This window comes from Glycine soja, chromosome 16 (assembly GCF_004193775.1).
Source record: "Glycine soja cultivar W05 chromosome 16, ASM419377v2, whole genome shotgun sequence".
NCBI classification, from domain to species: domain Eukaryota; kingdom Viridiplantae; phylum Streptophyta; class Magnoliopsida; order Fabales; family Fabaceae; genus Glycine; species Glycine soja.
In genome coordinates this window covers 23,657,469-23,676,760 of record NC_041017.1, presented here as the reverse complement: position 1 = coordinate 23,676,760, position 19,292 = coordinate 23,657,469, and the positions used below count along the sequence as shown (strand labels likewise).

Here is a 19,292-nt window from a genome sequence, read left to right as displayed (position 1 = left end):
CGTTAGATATCTATATTCTATTCATCAATACTTTGCTTGACACCTATAGTATTGTACATAAAAATGCCAAATAAACGATTTAGTTAGATTCTAGAAATTGATCCTCAAAACATGGAGAGTCACAGACAAATGTATGTACTGGAATCATATATTCAAATTTGAAGTTGTCGCTTACAGCAAAAAATCCGTTGACAAATTAATGCCTAGTCTATTTTGTTTAAGGACACCTTAAGAGAAGAATATAAATTAACATAAAATCAATAGCCGGTCAAATAAAATAAACACATGCAAATTGACAACAGAAAATCGAGCATCACTTTTTTTTCAGTTTAAAATAAAATATGGAAGAAAAGAGTGATACAATTGAATGTCTCCAGTATTTAATTACAGTCAATACAATATCTACCAAGACATCAAAGACCAAAAAGTGCACCCTCTAAGAAATTTAGGGCCTCCATTTCTCTTGGTTGCAATATATTGGTAACATGATACAAAACAAAATAAATTCTTAATTGTTACACAAGAACTAATTGTCTAATCTCTAAGAATATCTTACATTTTCAATATGGATACAGATTCTTCACTTGTGTAAGTATAGAATCTTGTTGACAATTAGTTAGAAACTAAATCTCCTTTGGATTTGTGTGTCTTATTTCCCCATTCATCAGTGTTTTAACTAACACAAATCTAAGGTGATTTCAATAAGGTGGATGATCATCCTCAGAAGTTTGAGGAGGAACTGCTTTCCATCCTGGTTTCTCATCCCAGTACATATCATAATATATGTGACCAGGAGTGTGATCCGGCACACAACACCATATGCCCACATACCGCTTAACACGGTTTCTGAATTTATCTTCCCTTTCCTGGAAAATAAATGCATGGCATCAGCACACGATAAATTTATTACTTTGTAGTTCGACTCTAACTCAAAAAGTAAAACTTCAAATCAAAAAAGCAAAATGTCCTTGCCTTGTCAGTGAAACCTGTGAATGCCTCTTGCACTGAAGAGAACTTGATAACTTTTACATCCTTGAATGATGAGAATACTTTCATAAACTGCAGATACAGGTAGAAACAACAGTGTTAAATGGATGCACATGATAATAGATATAATGATATATAATCATTTAGAATTGGACATTCTTTATAATCATATCAGTGTAGTTTATGGGGTTGAATTAGAAAAATTTAAACAGAAAGGAGTATTAAATGCATAGAGTCAATAGACATGATAATAGATATAATGATATATAATCAAATACCGTTTCTTCATTGCTGTGCTTAGGAAATTTAAGTACTCCTCCTCCAACATTGGTATCATTTGATGCTGATGCATCACAATCTTGGGTTCCTTCTTTACAGAGCTGAACATCAAGCCATGACTTTTTTACCTGCACTCAAGAACCAAGGCATATAAGTTTAAATTCACATAAATCAAGAAACAAGAATCATGATTTAAATTTGATGTAATAGACATTTAGTACCTCTGACGGCAGAGAGGGATTATCAAGTATTGAGTACTCTCGAAAATCTATTTGAGGACCAAACTCTTCTTCAGGGAGCTTTTTCAACATGACATTCACCTACAGTAGAGTGCATTTCCATGGCAGCATAAGGAAGTGACTGATAAAATGTTATACTTATGTAAACAAGGGAGAGGTGGTGAGGAAGAAAAGATGGGGAACACATTAAATATTAAATGTTGCAACAAGAATTGGAGAAAACGCAAAATTCAAAAATCATATAGAAAAAATAAAAAAAATAAAAACAATCCAATTTAATTTTAAGTACACTCTTGAGGTAGAGTTTAAACATGAATCAAACACCAAAAATAAATTATCTTATTTTATTGAAAGAAATCACGTAACAAAGGAATCGTGATATATAGTGCAAATGAAAATACATATGGATAAATTCTACACTTTGAGCCCATTCAAGGTCCATTTCTTCTGCATTTCATGAAATGATACGGGCATAATGAAGTCTATAAAGAGAAAGGTTTTGATTTTGAACACACATTCCACTCCCATCAGAGGCTATTCACTTTTATTCAATGTCGTACAGCAGTCACTGACACTAATCATATATCATCGTGAATTGAATTTCAATGAATTTGAGGTTCAATTATTCTTCTACTTTTCAAAATTTACTTGTCTGTTTTCTGGGTTACTTTCAGAATATTATAAGATAGAAAATTACAAAAAAGATTTTCTACAAAAATGCAATGAAATATCTTTGAAATACTAGTTTTAACTTCAATCATTAACTTTCAGTTCTGCCCAAGTATATGTTTTTCTGAATTACTACAGCTACAATTATGACAAAAGATCTTCAATTATTTCTCATTGACCTGCAGACCAACAGAATAGTCCATAAACCTATGAAACTTTTTATTTTTTTGGTTATGAAGTCTTTTGGGACCAATTATCCCCATATCCCAACGGTTTTCAGACCTCAATAATAAGAAACATATTGCTCATTGAGTACAACATAAAAGTATTTTTACTTGTGGCATAGACCTTTGCTCAGTATTTGGTACTTAGACCCAAAGGTATCAATATGATTAATTAATCTTCCAGTTCCAAATGATCCAATTGATAAATGAACAATAAAAATAATAAGGAACCATTAAATACCTCAAATACATGGTCCAAAGGACAGAGAAAAGGTTGTCTAGTCATGGACCCTTCCAAAATACCAGGATGGGCATACCATAGCCTATCAATCCTGCACCATAGTGGAGGCATAACCTAAACACACAAAGAATCTACTTCAAGATAGAAATATAGAATTTATTAAGTTAAAATAGCAACAAAAAATGAAGCCATCAATAAAAAACCAGGCATACCCACAATAGCTAAATCACCTCCGCCAGGTGTATATTTCAATTAAAACTGTCTTATCACAAATAGTATTGTTAAATAGAAGCCATGGCGGAATGGCATGGCGGTTTTTTTTGCCAACCGCCATATGCAATTTGTGAAGGGATGCCTGCCATAGGGCGCAATTGCATGTTTATACGGCAGAATTTTGGCCCTCCGCCATGTTCTGCCATCCGCCATTCATAACACTGATCACAAAACATTTTCGACTAAAACTGAAATTCAAAACCAGTTAAATTAACCATTTCAACATGTTAGCACATTGAATAATGTATTTCAGTATATTTTGGATGGTAGGGATGCTTGCTGCTTTAGGCACCTTTTCAAGGAATGTTATTTATTAGAAGGGGGAAGGGAGAATGAAGAATCAAGAAACCAGTACCAGAATTATGCTAGCAGTTATTTTCCACTCACTGGATAATTGGAAAGCAACAATATTAACAAAAGAGAAGGAAAAGAACCAAGGAACCATGGAGAAGATGGGATAATAACAGCTGTAATAGTTACAATGACAACTTCATCGATAATGGTGAATACAGTGTGAATCAAGAATCTTCAATTCAACCATAGCTAGTAGCTTATGATTATGCGACAGAAAACAGCCATAGTCTAAGTTGAGGACTAGATTTTGGTGAAATGTTTGAGTGAAGAAGCACTCAGCAGCATCTTGATTTATAATCATTCATATTCATATTGAATTACATTTAAGAGAAATAATTAGAAAATATAACTCCCTAGGATAATGATAAGCCACTATACATGAATCTGCCTTTTTTAGCTATCCTAGACATTAATTCCCTATGAATACAAACAGTTTTCAACAATCTAGAACCCTAAGACATATCAATACTGATGAATGCAAAAATAATATGGGACGAGTAGGACAGCTATGTAAAACTATGGCTTATCACAATAATGAAAATATGTGACATGAATGTGTGCTTTCAATATGTACCACAACATAAATTTACGGAAGTATCCAACTGGTTCTCTTCTGCCAAAAAACAATTCTGCTATAAATGGTTTTGGTTTAATTAAGCATTAAGCAAGCAATACACTGCACAACTGCATAGCAAATTAAAGTAACAAGCTAGTTCTTTAGTTTTGTTGAGAATCAAAATAGGATTAATTTTAAATTCTCTTTATTATCATATCAGAATTATAGGAACAATATCTCCTATAATTAATTGTAATTAATCTATATAAAGGAACATCTGCTGTGTACTATGACACGGTTTTCAGTCCAAATATCCCTCAGTTTCTCTCATTTTCACATGGTATCTAGAGCTAGGTTGAGGGAATAACAAAAATTGTCCCCCACCAGGCACCCATTGTCCCCGGTGGACCTTTATACTCACTGTACCTTTTCTGGCAAACTTCTTTCCTTTGTTTTTCGCATTCTGGTGGACCCTTCTACTAGCTGCTCCTTTTCCGGCAACATTTATAACTTTCCTGGCGACTTCCGCTGTCCTCCAGTGACCTTTCTGACCAGTGACTACACCATTGGACTCGCCATTCAATTATCTACATGTTGGTGGTTACAGCGTCACCAAAGGACGAGCCACACTCCCACGCGCGCCCTGTTTGTCCAGGCCAAACAGGTTCTGTGCGCACAATTCTGCCGGTGCGTGACAGCGCATGGCCACTCCATTCAGATAGCGACTTCACCAGCTTGGCCGCCCCTTCATTGCGCCCTTACCCAAGGTTAGGGGCCATTCCATGTTGGTTTGATGTTTCCCCCTTTTGATGCCTTCGGGTTTCTGTTTCCCGCGCTTGACGGTGCATCGGATTTCTGTTCCAGCCGCCCTGATGGCAATGAGGCCGACCAACTCGGATGACCCTAATCCTGCAGTTTCACCTTCATCCGAGTTCTTTTGCGTGCTTGCCTCTTTAGCCTATGTTTTGCATACATGTTGCTGTTTGCTCGCATATGGTTTCTTTCCCTTGACGGCTTCAAAACCCTGGCACCTTTGTTGCAGCATATGCTTTGCTTGTCTTGTTTTAGCCCATTATGACACTCGGGAAATCTTGCTATTGATGAAGATTTTCTCTTTTTCAAGTTTTAAATAATTTTGGGTATTCACTAATATTTGTTTGAAGCTTCCAAATCTTGGTTTTAAGAAGATCGGAACTTGCTTTGAATTTTCTTAGGCTGATGGATATTCCAGCTCTCTCTTCCTAGCAATATTCCCTGATTTCACCAAGATCCTTGAGTCGTCTTCAAATTCCAGCTCTCTCTTTCTAGCAATATACCCCAACTTCGCCAACATCCCTGAGTTGTCATTCAAACTATTGTCTTTTTTAGTGGAGCTCAATTTTATGTTTTTTCTCGGGAATAAATTTTCTTGTAACAAGTTAATTGCTTAGTAAGCTTCAGCTTGAGGGGGAGTGTTGAGATTCAAAGTAGGATCAATTTCAGATTATGTCATTATTATCATATCAGAATTATAGGAGCAATATCTCCCATAATTAATTATATTGATTGTAATTAATCTATATAAAGGAGCATCCGCTGTGTACTCTAACACGGTTTTCAGTTCAAATATCCCTCAATTTTTCTCATTTTTACAAGTTTCATATAAATAATTCTTTTAGAATTTTAAGCATATTTATTAAGAATTACCGAGCCAACAATCTATAAAAAAAAAAAAGTCTAGTCCATTTTCATCTAATTGTTAATGGTGTATCACTTAATAGGATATTGACCATGAAAGTTAAGAGTATTGATGATGAGACACTTTGCAATTCAACATGTAATACAATAAGCATGTATGATCCCAAAAATTAGTTCTTACCAGCGTTCTGTCCAAAAGGGAAGCAATTGCAAGTGCTGCCCTAATCTGTTTAATCTGAAAAAGAAAAAAAAAAGTGTAACAAATATTACAACATGCAACATAATTTTGCTTAAAATGTAGACATGAACAAGATCAGGTTGATACGTACATACTTGATAATTAACAAGAGTAAAATGTGATTCAACATTATGCTCCCCACTTAGCAACAAGTTTTTTGGAATATGTGGCTTAAATGACAAGAAACCCCCTGCAAAAGTTTATCTAAAAATTAGGTTGCAGTAATTTCATGAAAGAGTTGACTAATTGATCAGAAGTGGAAACTGTAACCAATCCATTCATATGCTCTAGTGAAAAACTTTTAGAATTCAGCATCATAGTATGATTCTAGCTTAAATGCAGATAGAGTATAAACCACTCAATACAAGATTTAAGTAACACGACAAATAGTGAAATGGGTGTGTATTTACACAAGTGCATTTAAAATAAATAAAATTAAGTGAATTTCTGCACACCCAAATTGAGTGAGGAACAACAACTAATTTACCCGGAGGATTATAGTATTCTGGTGGATCAAGGAACAGCATGGCTTCTCGCAATCGATGGCGCTTTCCTTCAGTGCCTCCATATTGAAATGTTGTGTGCACTGCATATGGCTCCAACCTTAGTTGCTGGTACATAGCCTACAATCATAATATATAAATAAACATTCTTACATCAAACAGGTACACAATTTCTCTAATCTGATCAAGATTTCTCCAGATTGTTTATTGCATGAAAGAAAAAAAAAGGTATAGCACATAAAAAATCAGAAGACAAAAGTATTTCAAACAGTTTAGAATTGTCAATTGAATAAATCCTACCTGGACGAAATATGTATGTCCACTACAGAAGATACTTGCAGGCAAAATCCCCAGCTTCAGTTTTCCATCAAAAGCAAAAACAAGCCCACTTTCATCATCAACAGAAGGACCTAACTGTCTGTGAACAATATCATTAAACCCATTCTGATCCCATATCTGGTCATCAGCTAGGAGCATTTCTTTCCATTGCTTTGCCAATTTTTTTGCAGACTCTGTAGGTCTCCAATGGAAAATTCCTATGTTGTATGCGCCACTAACTATTCAAGGTGATAGACAAGATCATCAATATACAGTCAAAATAACGTGAAACCGTATGCAGAATAAATGAGAGATGAAGAGAAACAATAGGTAAGAGAAATGAATTGGTTACTGTGATTCAAAGCAATATAACCAGGGAGAGAAAAACTTGCTACAGATTATGCCATTTAATTTCATAGGTTGGTTATGCTGAAGAATGTGCCACAAGATGTGAACTTCAATAAGATTAATTTTACTTTTATGTACATGGAAGACCAATAATAGAATAAGAAAACCTTCAGACATTTGTCAAAGGTTGCATAGAAAATCAATTTCCTAGCTTCTAATCTAAAGCCATGCCAAACAAGGTAACAAGCCACTCTAAAGTGATGTCTCAAAATTGTTTTTATGAATTGGCATATGAAAGATGGCTATCATTCAAAGAAGAAATTTTCTTGCCCATAGATGTCATTTGACTGGCACTTGATTGGGTTACATGTTCTATATAATTCATAAAAATGGTTAATGGCAGAAAATAAAAATGCTAGAAGAACCAACATAAGCACAGTAAAAATAATTAAAGAAAGTTAATATTCACCTTCAGGCCAATTTTCCAAACTATCATCAACAACCGTTGGTATAACTTGATCACTTGAAGTTAAAACATCTGCTTCTGGATAACGAGCAAGATACGGAAGTGGGTTCTGTTTAACAATTACATTATTCAATGATATGTAATAGGAATAACATACAATCAGATTATCGGCTTGGAGACATTGTAAAAGATGAGAATAAAAGATGATTGTGCATAATGAATTTAAAAAAGATCATAAGAAATCGTAATAATTGCACGGAAAAATAGAGATAAATGATAAAAACAAATAAAACTATAGGGGATAGGGGAATTTAAATGCTATAGCAAACTGGACAACAAAATGAACAGAATCTCTGATAACTTCATTGCATTCACTGTAGAGAAAGAAAATATCCTAATCAATAGAATTTCACTGCTTCTTTCAGATCAATAATCAAAATCTAACCAAGCCTACGAATCATCCTCATAATTGAAACAAATTGACTCTAGAAAGCATGTGTAAAAATGAATATCACCTTCAACCAAACCATGTCAGTATCACACATCAACAGCTCGAAACCAAAAGGCAGTATTGAGTCTATCAGAATAACTTTTTCTCTCCCCATTTTATGAAATGTCGGAGACCCCCAGCCAACATCTACTGTGCTCATATGGCTGCCCATGTCAAAAACTGGTATCCCTTTCCAATAGAGTGCCTCCACTAATTTGGTATCCATTGCACCTAAAATGTAGGTTTCAAAATTCAAACAACAAAATACTGGATATGCATTTCTAGTAAGGCATCACTACTGCATAATAATATACATGACAGATAAAACAAGACTTAAACAGAGATGCTCACCAACAAGGAAATTAGAAACCCCCAGATCTCTCAATTGTTTAACCCACGTCAGAATAAAATCCATGAATGCATAGTTACCAAAGGTCACTATTACAGCATTATCCTTCACCCTTTGCTGAACCAGTTTCTTGGTCAGCCTGAAATCCTCCAAAGGTGGCATCTTTTTATTGGGTGGTGGATCATCCCATATAGACGTTGGCCATTCATTTTGTGATCCTGGGGAAGGAGTGGGCACAATAAGCACCGCTGCTGACCGAGAAACCTTTAGTGTCTGATCTGTAACACGAGTTTCATCACCTGCAAAGCCATGTTCAACTAAGGTTTAAAATTCAATTCATGCATATTGTAAGAAGGCCAAGGCTTTAAATACATAAAAATTGTCCTACATGGGCACCACCACCATTAAATTGTCAATAGAGTTAACATCTCACACACATACAAAAGAAAACATATATCTCAACTTTCCTTTTCCAACAACAATTCAATAAGCCCAGCAGAAAAACAAGACAAAACTTAGGGATTTAGATAATGCTCCAAAACTCAAGCACCTTCAAACATTCCCGCAACCCAATAACATAAAAAAGCTAGTATCGTTATTTAAGGAATGATAAGAAAAAAAAATAGAAATGGGTATTTAAAAATGAAGCTAAAACTAACAAGGAACAAGAAAAGGCATGATTTTTAACGGAAACACATACTCGAAATGGAAGAGAGCCATGCAGAAGATTGAGCAGAAGGAGGGTTGGTTGAGTATATAGCAGAGAAGACGAAGAAGGAGGAAACCACGATTCCAATGATGACAACAGTGTAGATCGTGAGGAACAGAGGCTTCGAATTAGCCACTTCCTCACACCCTTTTCTCCACGCCATCTTTACCAAATCAATGTTTCACAAATTACCACTACCAAAAAACCATTGTCATTTTCCCCTGCTTCAGAACAAGAAAAGTAGAAGCTGGTGAAATGAAAAGAACCAAGATTTGATTAACCTTGAGAGTGGTTTGTTTGGTTCAGATTGCCACTTCCAGATTCTATGAATGTGATGGTCAACTCATATGCTTGCCGGCTTGCTCAACATGACAGCCTTAGTTTTGTTTTGTTATTTGTATTTCTCTACATGACCAAAATACCAACCAATGAGCAATCTTTTTTTAATTACTCTATAATTACATTGGTTTTGATTTTAGATCTGTTGACCTTTTTTTATTTTCCCTTTTTATGGCAGATTTTAAACCGTTTCTCTTTCAGGAAATCACAGAGGGGATGCAGAACAATTTTAACAATTTTTTTAAGAAAGCCTTTTGCATTAGTGTCAAATTAGAATTTTAGGTGGTGTTTGCATAAGATAAATATTTTTTTTATATAATTATAACTCATAATAAATATTTTTTAAATATAAATTATATTTTAGATTTCAAAAATTAATTTGAATTGTAATATAAGATTATTTTTAATTATTGGTCTTCTTTAAAAAATATTAAAATCTAGTTCAAAGAAAGTTTAAATACTTTTTTAATCCTTAAATTTTTTTATTGTTAGTCGTTACAAATTATATTTTTATTGTTTATTTCTTAAATTGTTTTAGATAATACTAGTGAAAAAAAGCCTATTTAAAGCATCATAAGAACAAAACAAACATAACTTACAATGACTAAAAATAAAATAAAAATTGTAAGAACAAAAAATAAATAAAAAATACTAAATTACAATGACTAAAAAAATATTTAAACCTTTATGGGGTGTTTGATAGGTAGAAGATTTTTTTCCCGAAAGGTTGAAAAACTTAGTTTCATGTGTTCGGTATCAATTTAAAAAAAATGTATTCCTCGAAAAAAATGTTTCCCTATATTGTTTTTAATTAATTTCCTACAAAAACTTTCTCATGGTAGGAGTTGGGAATCTTTCTTTCCCAAATAATTTTTCTTTTACTAGAATAAAAATATCATCTTATTCCTTATTATATTATTTAATGTGATAAAAATATTGTGTAACTCTTTAATTCTTAAAAAACTTATATTAAGATTTTAATGGTCAAACAAAAAAAAATTATTCTTTACCAAGAAACATGATTTGCATAATGTTTTTCCAGAATCATGATAATGCTCAGCCATGAAAAAATTTCTCACCTATCAAATGTTCCATTAAAGAAAGATATAAAAAAAAGGATAGATTTAAAGAAATAGATAGTTGAAAAGATCAATTATACATATAAAAATAAGGAGAGGATAGTTTGATATGTTAGAAATTTTTTTGCATAAGTAGTGTGAGAAATATACATGCTGATAAGAGATAAGAGAGAATGTTATGAGAATGGGAAGAATAAGAACATTACTCTTTAAGTTGTATATTATAATTTATCATATAAAAGTATATTGTTATTGATAGGATTTTTAAAGATTAAATTATTCATTTGATTTTTGTAGTTATTCTCATTTTAACTATTCGTCTTTACACAATAAACTATGAGTTTTAGTACTTACACATTTTTTATGGTGATTTATTGATGTCATAAAGTTTTTGTAGTGGTTTACACCACCAAAAAATATTCTCTAATGTTACTATGTTAGCCACAAAGACTAAAACTTAATTTATGACCTTAAATATGATTTTAGTCCCTATAATATAGTGCATTTTCATTTTTAGTCTCTGTCGCTAAGATATGATAAAATTATAATGAACCACATCAGCAAAAGATGATTTCATGTTGCTGCCATCAAAAGCCATTGTTGACACAAAACTCCTCATGAAGCTAAAGTTTTATTGACAACAAACTTTTAAAAAATAAATTCAAAGTTATCTAAAGTTAACTATTAATGGTTTGCTTTAAGATTTTGTTTATATGACAAGACTTGATCAAGGAGCGTGGAGAAAATTGTCAAGCATAAACTTGAAGTATGTCAACCTTCCAAACAGAATTTGTTGTATTAGAAGTGAGACGGTCAAAAGAAGAGATGACCAAAAGCTTGAAAGGAAAATAATATTATCCATGATCAAAGTGCAACCACTACTGCAAAAATGACATAAGACGACAGTTCTTAAGCACATTCAAAGACGATTCAAAATCATCTTTGAAGCCAACGTCGTCGAAAGTCTTGTCTTTCGACAACGGTTTTCAAAAAATCATCTTAGAAAAATGTATCCTTCTAAGACGGTTATTAGCTAAAAACCGTCTTAGAAGAGTACCCTTCTAAGATAGTTGTTAGCTAAAAATCCTATTCTAAGATGGTTTTTTAAAGAACCGTCTCAAAATGTCTTTTTTTAAATAAAAAAAAATTGAGGATTCTAAGATAGTTTTTTCAAAAATCGTCTTAGAATATAAATATTCTAAGATGGTTTTTCAAAGAACTGTCTTATAATATCTTTAAAAAAAGTAGAAAAAATTAAGGAATTGATGTGTCATTATTTTCTCTGATTTCTTACCCTTTTTTGTCACCATTTTAATTACTGATTAACCTTAATTGTCAAATTAATTATGCAATTTTATCATTTGGGCCTACTTGACTATTTCTGTGTTTTAATTTAATTTCAGGAGAATTACAAGCAATTGGGCTTGGATCCGTAATTAGGCTGAACCGACTTGGACTTGAAGAGAGCAGACAATTTTATTTGTCGTCCAATTTTATCAGATTTGTAAGCTTTGGAGCCTAGTGACCTTTAGTGAGCCCAGCTGCTAGGGTTTTAAGAGGGTTCGTGTTACTGTTCACGCATAGATTATTGTAGGATTTCATTTTTCAGTTTTCGTGTTACTGTTCACGCGCATGGTACTGTTCACGTAGAACTCCATTTTCGTTTTCTGCTTCAATTTCCAGTTTCGTTTTCTGCTTTCGATTACCAATGCCTTGATATGTTGGAAACATTGTGTTTTGAGGCAAAAGTTGATCTTGAATGAATCTTGAAGCAATGCTTGTTTGTTGAAGCAACCTTGTATTAATCTTGAAGCAATGCTTAACCTTTGAATGTTAGTTGAAGTAATGTTGAAAGCAACCTTGTTTGATTATTCTTTGACATCATCAAAATCCTGTATTCATACATTCACAATCTCCCCCTTTTTGATGATGACAATCATTAGCAAGTGAATTCTTCTCAACATCATCAAAACCTACATTATTCACATTCTCCCCTTTTTTTATGATGAGAATAATTATCAAGCAAATTCTTTTTGGCATCATCAAAAACCTGAAAATTGTTGTTGCAACCTGCTCTCCGGCAGGGGCGCGACGCGGGACTCGATGGTGCGTCTTTCATTGAAGGAAAACGCGTGGAGTCACCACCAACGTTTATTTGAGGAAAACGTTGGAAAAACCAAAAGAAGACGATGGAAAAGGTCAAACGGGGAAGGTATTAGCACCCCACGCGCTCGTCACAAGGGACGATAGTCTCTAATCAAGTGTGCAAATCACGACTTCAAAACTATGTATTTTTCTTTTTTATGTTATATTTTTCCCTTTTATGTTTTTTACATTTTTGGGGTTAACAAGGGTGTTTCCCTCGCTCCTATGTATCCTCGGGTGCAATGAGCTAATCAGACCTACGTAGTTCTTTAAGAACTGAAGGTTTATTTGTTACATTGATTTTATCTGTTTCGAAAGATTGATTTTAATTGTGGACAAAAGTCGTTTAAGGGGTTGGACCTTTGAAACGATTTTTTGATTTTTGAAAAGAGGAGAAAGAGTTGTTAAGGCGTTGGACCTTGAAACGATCTTCTCAAGTTTGAAAGCGGATAATCGTTAAGGCATTGGACCTTGACACGACCTCTTGATTTTTGAAAGGAGAGAATCGTTAAGGCGTTGGACCTTGAAATGACCTCTTTATTTTTGAAAGGAGAGAATCGTTAAGGCGTTGGACCTTTGAACGATCTCTTGATTTTTTTGATGAAATGAAGAAGTTTATGAGTTGGTTTTATTTGGTTTTGGCTCACTAATCTTCAATCCCTTTTTTAAGATAACTTGCGGCGATAATGACCGTTTAACACTTGTTTTACATTAATGAAAAGAGTTTACGACACAAATGATCAGTCAAAATTTATTTAAACAGTGATTCAATGAGATTACAACACAAACGATCGGTTGAAATTAATTTAAACAGTGACTAAGTGAGATTAAAACAAAAACGATCGGTTGAATTTTATTTTAACGGTGATTAAACGAGATTACGGTATGAATGATTAGTCAAAACTCGCTTGAACAAGGAAAAAGATCACCGATGATCGAAGAAGGAGATGAAGAGGCACAAACAATAAAGGGGACCCCTAAGGGTCCATAAATTGTTGGACAAGTGGCCCCAATAACTTAAGAGGGAGGTTGAATTAATTTTCTAAATTCCCACTAACAAACTTTTAACCCCCTTTTCAATGATAGGCTCAGAATGCAGAAGAAGAAGTAGCAATCAATTTAACAATGTTCTTTAAACTTGCAAGACAAAATTGATTAAAATAAAATAAATGAGATAATGGAAGAGAGAAATGCAAACTTGATTTATATTGGTTCGGCCACTTCTCGTGCATACATCCAGTCCTCAAGCAACCCACTTGAGATTTTCACTAACTTTGTAAAAAATCTTTTTTACAAGTTCTAAACACCCAAGGAATCCCTTTCCCTTGTGTTCAGGAAACTCATAATTCAAGAGACAACCAGTCTCTTGATTGCATTTTACTTTCTGAGATGAACAGAATGATTTCTCTCCTTTAGAATGGATAATACAATTTGAAGTTCCTAGATGAACTCTTAATAGATTTGCAAGTGTTTGCCCAAAAGTTGTTGAGAGAGCATTTGACAATGAAGTTCTATTGGAATATCTCTCTCTTACTTTTTTAAATCATACACACATATATATAGGCCCTTCATGCCTTTTCAAAATGGTTTGAAGAGATATGTCTTTTTAAAAAGCTTTTTTTGAATTTTTTCACTGGTAATCGATTACAGGTTTCTGGTAATCGATTACACATTTATATTTTGAAGGGTCATGACTTTTGAATTTGAATTTCAAGTGTTTCGTTGTTGGTAATTGATTACAAACATCTGGTAATCGTTTACAAGTTCAAAATTCAAATTCAAAACCCTTTTTAACAACTATTTTTCAAAATTGTCTTCTGGTAATCGATTACACTGCCTAGTAATTGATTACTAGAGCCTTGGATGTCTTAAAAACACTTTGTTTTGAGGCAAGGCTTGATCTTGATTTAATCTTGAAGCAAGGCTTTATTTATTGAAGCAACCTTGTATTTATCTTGAAGCAATGCTTGTCCTTTGAAGCAACCTTGTTTGATTCTTCTTTGGCATTATCAAAATCATGTATTCATACATTCACATAAATCAAATTCAAATCCTTAAAGCAAGCATTAACCGGACGAAGAACGAAGAACGAATGAAGAAAGATCGAAGAACGAACGACAAACGGTGTAGGAATCGATCACGGATGCTATTCGAAAGTGTTTCGACCTTGTTTTATCTTCTTTTTGGACCTTTGGGAACTCAGGGATCCTTTGCTTCAGCCTTCCCATGCCTATTTATAGCAAAATGAAGCATTTGGGCTGAAGGTAGCTTGCCCAGGCAAGCTGATAACTTCATTCTAAAGCAACTTGCTTGCCCATGCGAGTTGGTTACTTCATCATGAAGTTATCTAAGTGGCTTAGGGGCTGAAAAATGCACCTAAAGTGACCCTTTTGCCCTCCTTTTGAGTAATTTGCACATTTCCTTCCAAAACATTGAAAAATCTTATAGAAAGCGTGGTAATTGGTGTTAAGCAGCTCAATTCACTTGGCAAGAATCCAAATGTTTGCTAATGATCGTCCCCAGACAAAATTAGGGTATGACACCTGCATGATTCACATTCTCCCCCTTTTTGATGATGACAACCATCTATAAGTTAGGAGTAAAAACAAAAGAATATCTATCTGTATAGTTTACTCCCCCTTGATTTTGCAATGATTTCTTATATGAAACAGTTGAAGATTTTGTATATATATAAAAAAATTGTCTAAAAAAAATAGATAAGTCCCCTTACTATCTTATCTTTTATCTATCTCTCCCCCTTTGTCTACATAAAAAACAAATCATAAGCAGAGAGAAGAATAGCATTAAGCAATTTATAATGAATTAAAGGAGTAGAGCATGCCATACTGTTCAAAGTATCATTTCTTGGCCCAAAAAGAAAATGTTACCGCTTGTTGGAATATATGAGAATCAAATGATATCAAAAGGCCTTAAAACTAACTATTTTGCACCCACAAAAATACATATTCAGTATAAATAATCAAAATATATAATAATAAAAAACAATCATCAAAAGTAATCAATAAAGACAATCAACATAACTCTCAAACACAATCATCGAAGACAATCAAAAACAATCATCAAAAGTAATCAATCAAAGACAAGTGACCTTTTGGTATCATTTGATACCACTTGTTGGGCTTGTTGATCAAGTGGCCTTAATAAACCATACATAAGATCATGAATAAGTAAAGCATTTTTTTTATGGAGGTAGAGAGATTCATACCTATTTTTTCAACTCCAACAATTTTACCTTTGTTTGACAATGAAGTTCTCTTAGAATATCTCTCTCTTGCTTTTCGAAGTCAGACACACATATATATAGGCCCTTCGTGCCTTTTCAAAATGATTTGAAGAGATGTGTCTTTTCAAAAAGCTTTTTCTGAAATTCTTTACTGGTGGTAATCGATTACATAGTTATATTTTGAAGGGTCATGACTTTTCAAATTGAATTTCAAGAGTTCCGTTGCTGGTAATCGATTACACATCAATGGTAATCGATTACAACTTTCAAAATTCAAATTTCAAACCCTTTTAAGAAGCTGATTTGCAAACTTGTCTTCTAGTAATTGATTACACTGCCTGGTAATCGATTACCAGTGCCTTGATATGTTGGAAACATTGTGTTTTGAGGCAAAAGCAGATCTTGAATGAATCTTGAAGCAATGCTTATTTGTTGAAGCAACCTTGTATTAATCTTGAAGCAATGCTTAACCTTTGAATGTTTGTTGAAGTAATGTTGAAAGCAACCTTGTTTGATTATTCTTTGATATCATCAAAATCATGTATTCATACATTCACAGTCATTGGTCTCAAAATTTGGACTATTCTTATTTTGATGTGGATTCAATTATATAGAGTTTGGCATGATGTCCCACATATTTTTTCCAAGGGATAAAAAAATTGTAGGCATCATTTTTTCATTGTATGATGAAAGATATATTCATATTATTCCAAGGGATAAACTTAAGAACTATTTTAATCTACGTTTGGATATATTCTTGGAATTCCTCCTTAGGTACCTTATTTTAATTTTGCCATTAAGTCTATGGATATTTTTATTGGAAATAACTCTGATTTAGTTGGATTTTGTTCTTTTGATTTTTACAATAATTGCATTTGTAAGAATGTCTACATTTTCAGATGTGTTTCTCTAAAAAAAAATTAAAAAATCATTTTCTTCTGGATGTATTCCTCACAAATGAATAAAAAATTCGACTTTGAGAAGAACATTTTCTTCCGGATGTATTCCTCACAAATGAATAAAAAAATCATTTTTTAGAGAAACGCATCTGAAAATGTAGACATTCTTACATTCTAAGACGGTTTTCTAGAGAACCGTCTTAGAATCGTCAATATATATTTTTATTTAAAAAAAAAATACATTTTAAGACGGTTATCTGAAAAACCGTCTTAGAAAGTGTCTCATTCTAAGACGGTTTTCAACTAAAAACGTCTTAGAAGGGTACCTTTTTCTAAGACAGTTTTTTAAGGAATCGTCATAGAAAATCTTCACTTTTTACGAAGGTGCCTACGACGACGGTTAATAACCAACGTAGAATGTCCAAAATAACCATCGTAGAAAAGCGCTTTTCTAGTAGAAAGTATTCATGCAATCAAATCAATTTTGGTTGTCTACAGTTTAACAAAACAAAACCATTCGTGTATTCAAGCTATAACTTTCATTTTTATATAACATTGTGGTTTTGTTGATATCAATCTTTATAATTGATTTTTAAGCATGTGAAAGTAAAAAAAAAAAAAAAAGATAAGGCATTTATTACATTCAAAATACAAAAGTTTAATAAAAAATTTCTTTACCACCAAGTGCATGGATCAACTAGCGTGAGTATCCTCTCATAGAGGATACCTATGGTCTGGAGCCAATAAAAATAAATTTATCTTTTTGAATAAAAACTAAAGTACTTAAAATAAATCTTTTAAGGGTTGATGCTAACAAATTATTTTTTTTAATATATAGATTTGTATTTCAAGAATGACACTCTTGTACTTTATTTTATTTGAAATGTTATTCCTTTATTAGAATCCACATATTCACAACATCTTTTCTGAGCTGAACGTTATTTGTTTGTATGGTCGAATGCTATTTGTATCTATCTTCTATCTTCTTCCTCATTGTCATGACGTCTCTACACAAAAAGTAATCATGACTAGTTCTCTTGAAAAACCAAGTCATTGAACTAATCGATCAATAAATATGGATACATTTTCACCATACGCCCCAACATTACTAGTAGACTTTATTCAATCACACAATGATCATTAAAGAAGATGAATTCCCATGTTGTTAGCTTGACTTTTGGGTGTTTCGAATTATATGTATGGTGCTTGTGTCACTGGTAGGGATATTGCTTCAGGACTAGCTCTATGACGTCCTTCAGCCAAGTTAATCTCGAAGTACTCATTAAGGTTGATTGTCCAAAAGACACGAAACATGCAGATTTATGGTTTACCATTATGCAATTTTTAACCTCTATTGAATAATTTGCAATACTATATCTTACTGCATATCTGCAAAAAGGATTCAACCTTTTGTATAGAATGGACATTTTGTCATGTGTAGACTTCTTCTAGGAAAATCACTGACCATGGAGGTATGTTGTGTATAACACGTATGAAGTTAGTTAATATGGTTAAAGAATCACATATAGTAGACGTTGAAGTAATTATAGAAGACCTAGAAATGATTTTTCCTTTGTTTCTCTAAAATGTCGCTTTAAACAAAATCCATTTTAACTTCAATTACTGATAAAGGAAATCCTCACACTACTTATAAGATATATAGTTTATTGAGGATATAGAATTATTTTAGCTATGAAATGAGTGTACTATAAATGGTTCTTGTTAACATCATTGACTAAGATGATTTTGACTGTTTTTTGTTCAAGGCACTGCCAATTTTCTTGGACTTAGTCATCCCAACTTAGAATACTATTTTGGTATCAACACCCTTGGTGATTGTGTTTGCAGCGGTAATGTTTGTTTCGATAATGTTTGTTGTGATGAAATAAAGCAATTTTTTGTTAAATTGACTCACATCACATTTATCATTTTAGATTTTACCTCAAGCTGTGTTCTCTCGATATGGAATAACTTTAGGATAAAAAATGGTTCCCTTTGTTCAACTACTTCTATTGATCTTCTTCCCTATAACCTATTCTGCTAGTAAGGTAAATTTTATGTTATACGTGTGTTAGTGTGTCCACATTTTGTATCTATTCATTGTCATTGTCACGTATTGTATTGTAATTGATGATTCATTGAACCAAAATTAGAAATAACAAAACTGCTTCATTCTACTACTCATGGTTATATGCACATAATGAAAAACTAAAAAAAAATACTAAATTAGAGAATAGACACATTATCATTTTCTCAAGGAAAATTTCATGAGTACATCAATATAAGATGATTTGTCTGTAAAAGGAATCTTTTGAGAATATTTAATTAATATGCAGGCTTAACTTTTGAGAAGGACATTTACCTACGGTGTGACAATCTGTATGCAGGCTTATCTATTCAATGATTACTGGGAAGACATAGGTACTATTCAGATCATTCTTTGAGTGAAATCCTACCCTTACTGAGCATGTGAGTGTGAAATCACTTTGTTGAGCTTCAATGATTTGAATGTGTTAAGCTCATTAGTAAATAGTGGAAGTTTGTTCTAGAGGTAGAGATAAGAAATGAATTGCAATTAAAAGCTCAAAAACTTACTGATCTACAAACATGTTTCATTTCATTCTTTTTATTTAGTTTCAAAGAACTACTTTCCTTGTTCAATGATT

At 32.9% G+C, this 19,292-nt stretch overlaps 1 protein-coding gene across 1 annotated transcript; it reads right to left on the bottom strand.

Moving 5' to 3' along the window:
* Positions 1–292: 292 nt before the first annotated feature.
* LOC114390688 (arabinosyltransferase XEG113-like) lies at positions 293–9,317 on the bottom strand. Its single transcript, XM_028351519.1, has 13 exons — positions 8,912–9,317; positions 8,214–8,510; positions 7,888–8,093; positions 7,376–7,481; positions 6,541–6,797; positions 6,225–6,360; positions 5,833–5,927; positions 5,681–5,734; positions 2,640–2,753; positions 1,488–1,586; positions 1,266–1,394; positions 973–1,059; positions 293–866 (listed from the first exon to the last, which is right to left on the bottom strand). The coding sequence occupies exons 1-13, from the start codon at positions 9,081–9,083 to the stop codon at positions 699–701; spliced, it is 1,920 nt and encodes a 639-aa protein (XP_028207320.1). The 5' UTR covers positions 9,084–9,317; the 3' UTR covers positions 293–698.
* Positions 9,318–19,292: the final 9,975 nt, after the last annotated feature.

Excerpts from the sequence above, each read along its gene's own strand:
- LOC114390688 (XM_028351519.1), bottom strand. The coding sequence starts at position 9,083 with ATGGCGTGGAGAAAAGGGTGTGAGGAAGTGGCTAATTCGAAGCCTCTG. Across the intron at positions 8,511-8,911 it reads ATGGCTCTCTTCCATTTCGA|GTGATGAAACTCGTGTTACA; the intron begins GTATGTGTTTCC and ends ATGGCTTTGCAG. Across the intron at positions 6,798-7,375 it reads TTTGGAAAATTGGCCTGAAG|TTAGTGGCGCATACAACATA; the intron begins GTGAATATTAAC and ends CACCTTGAATAG.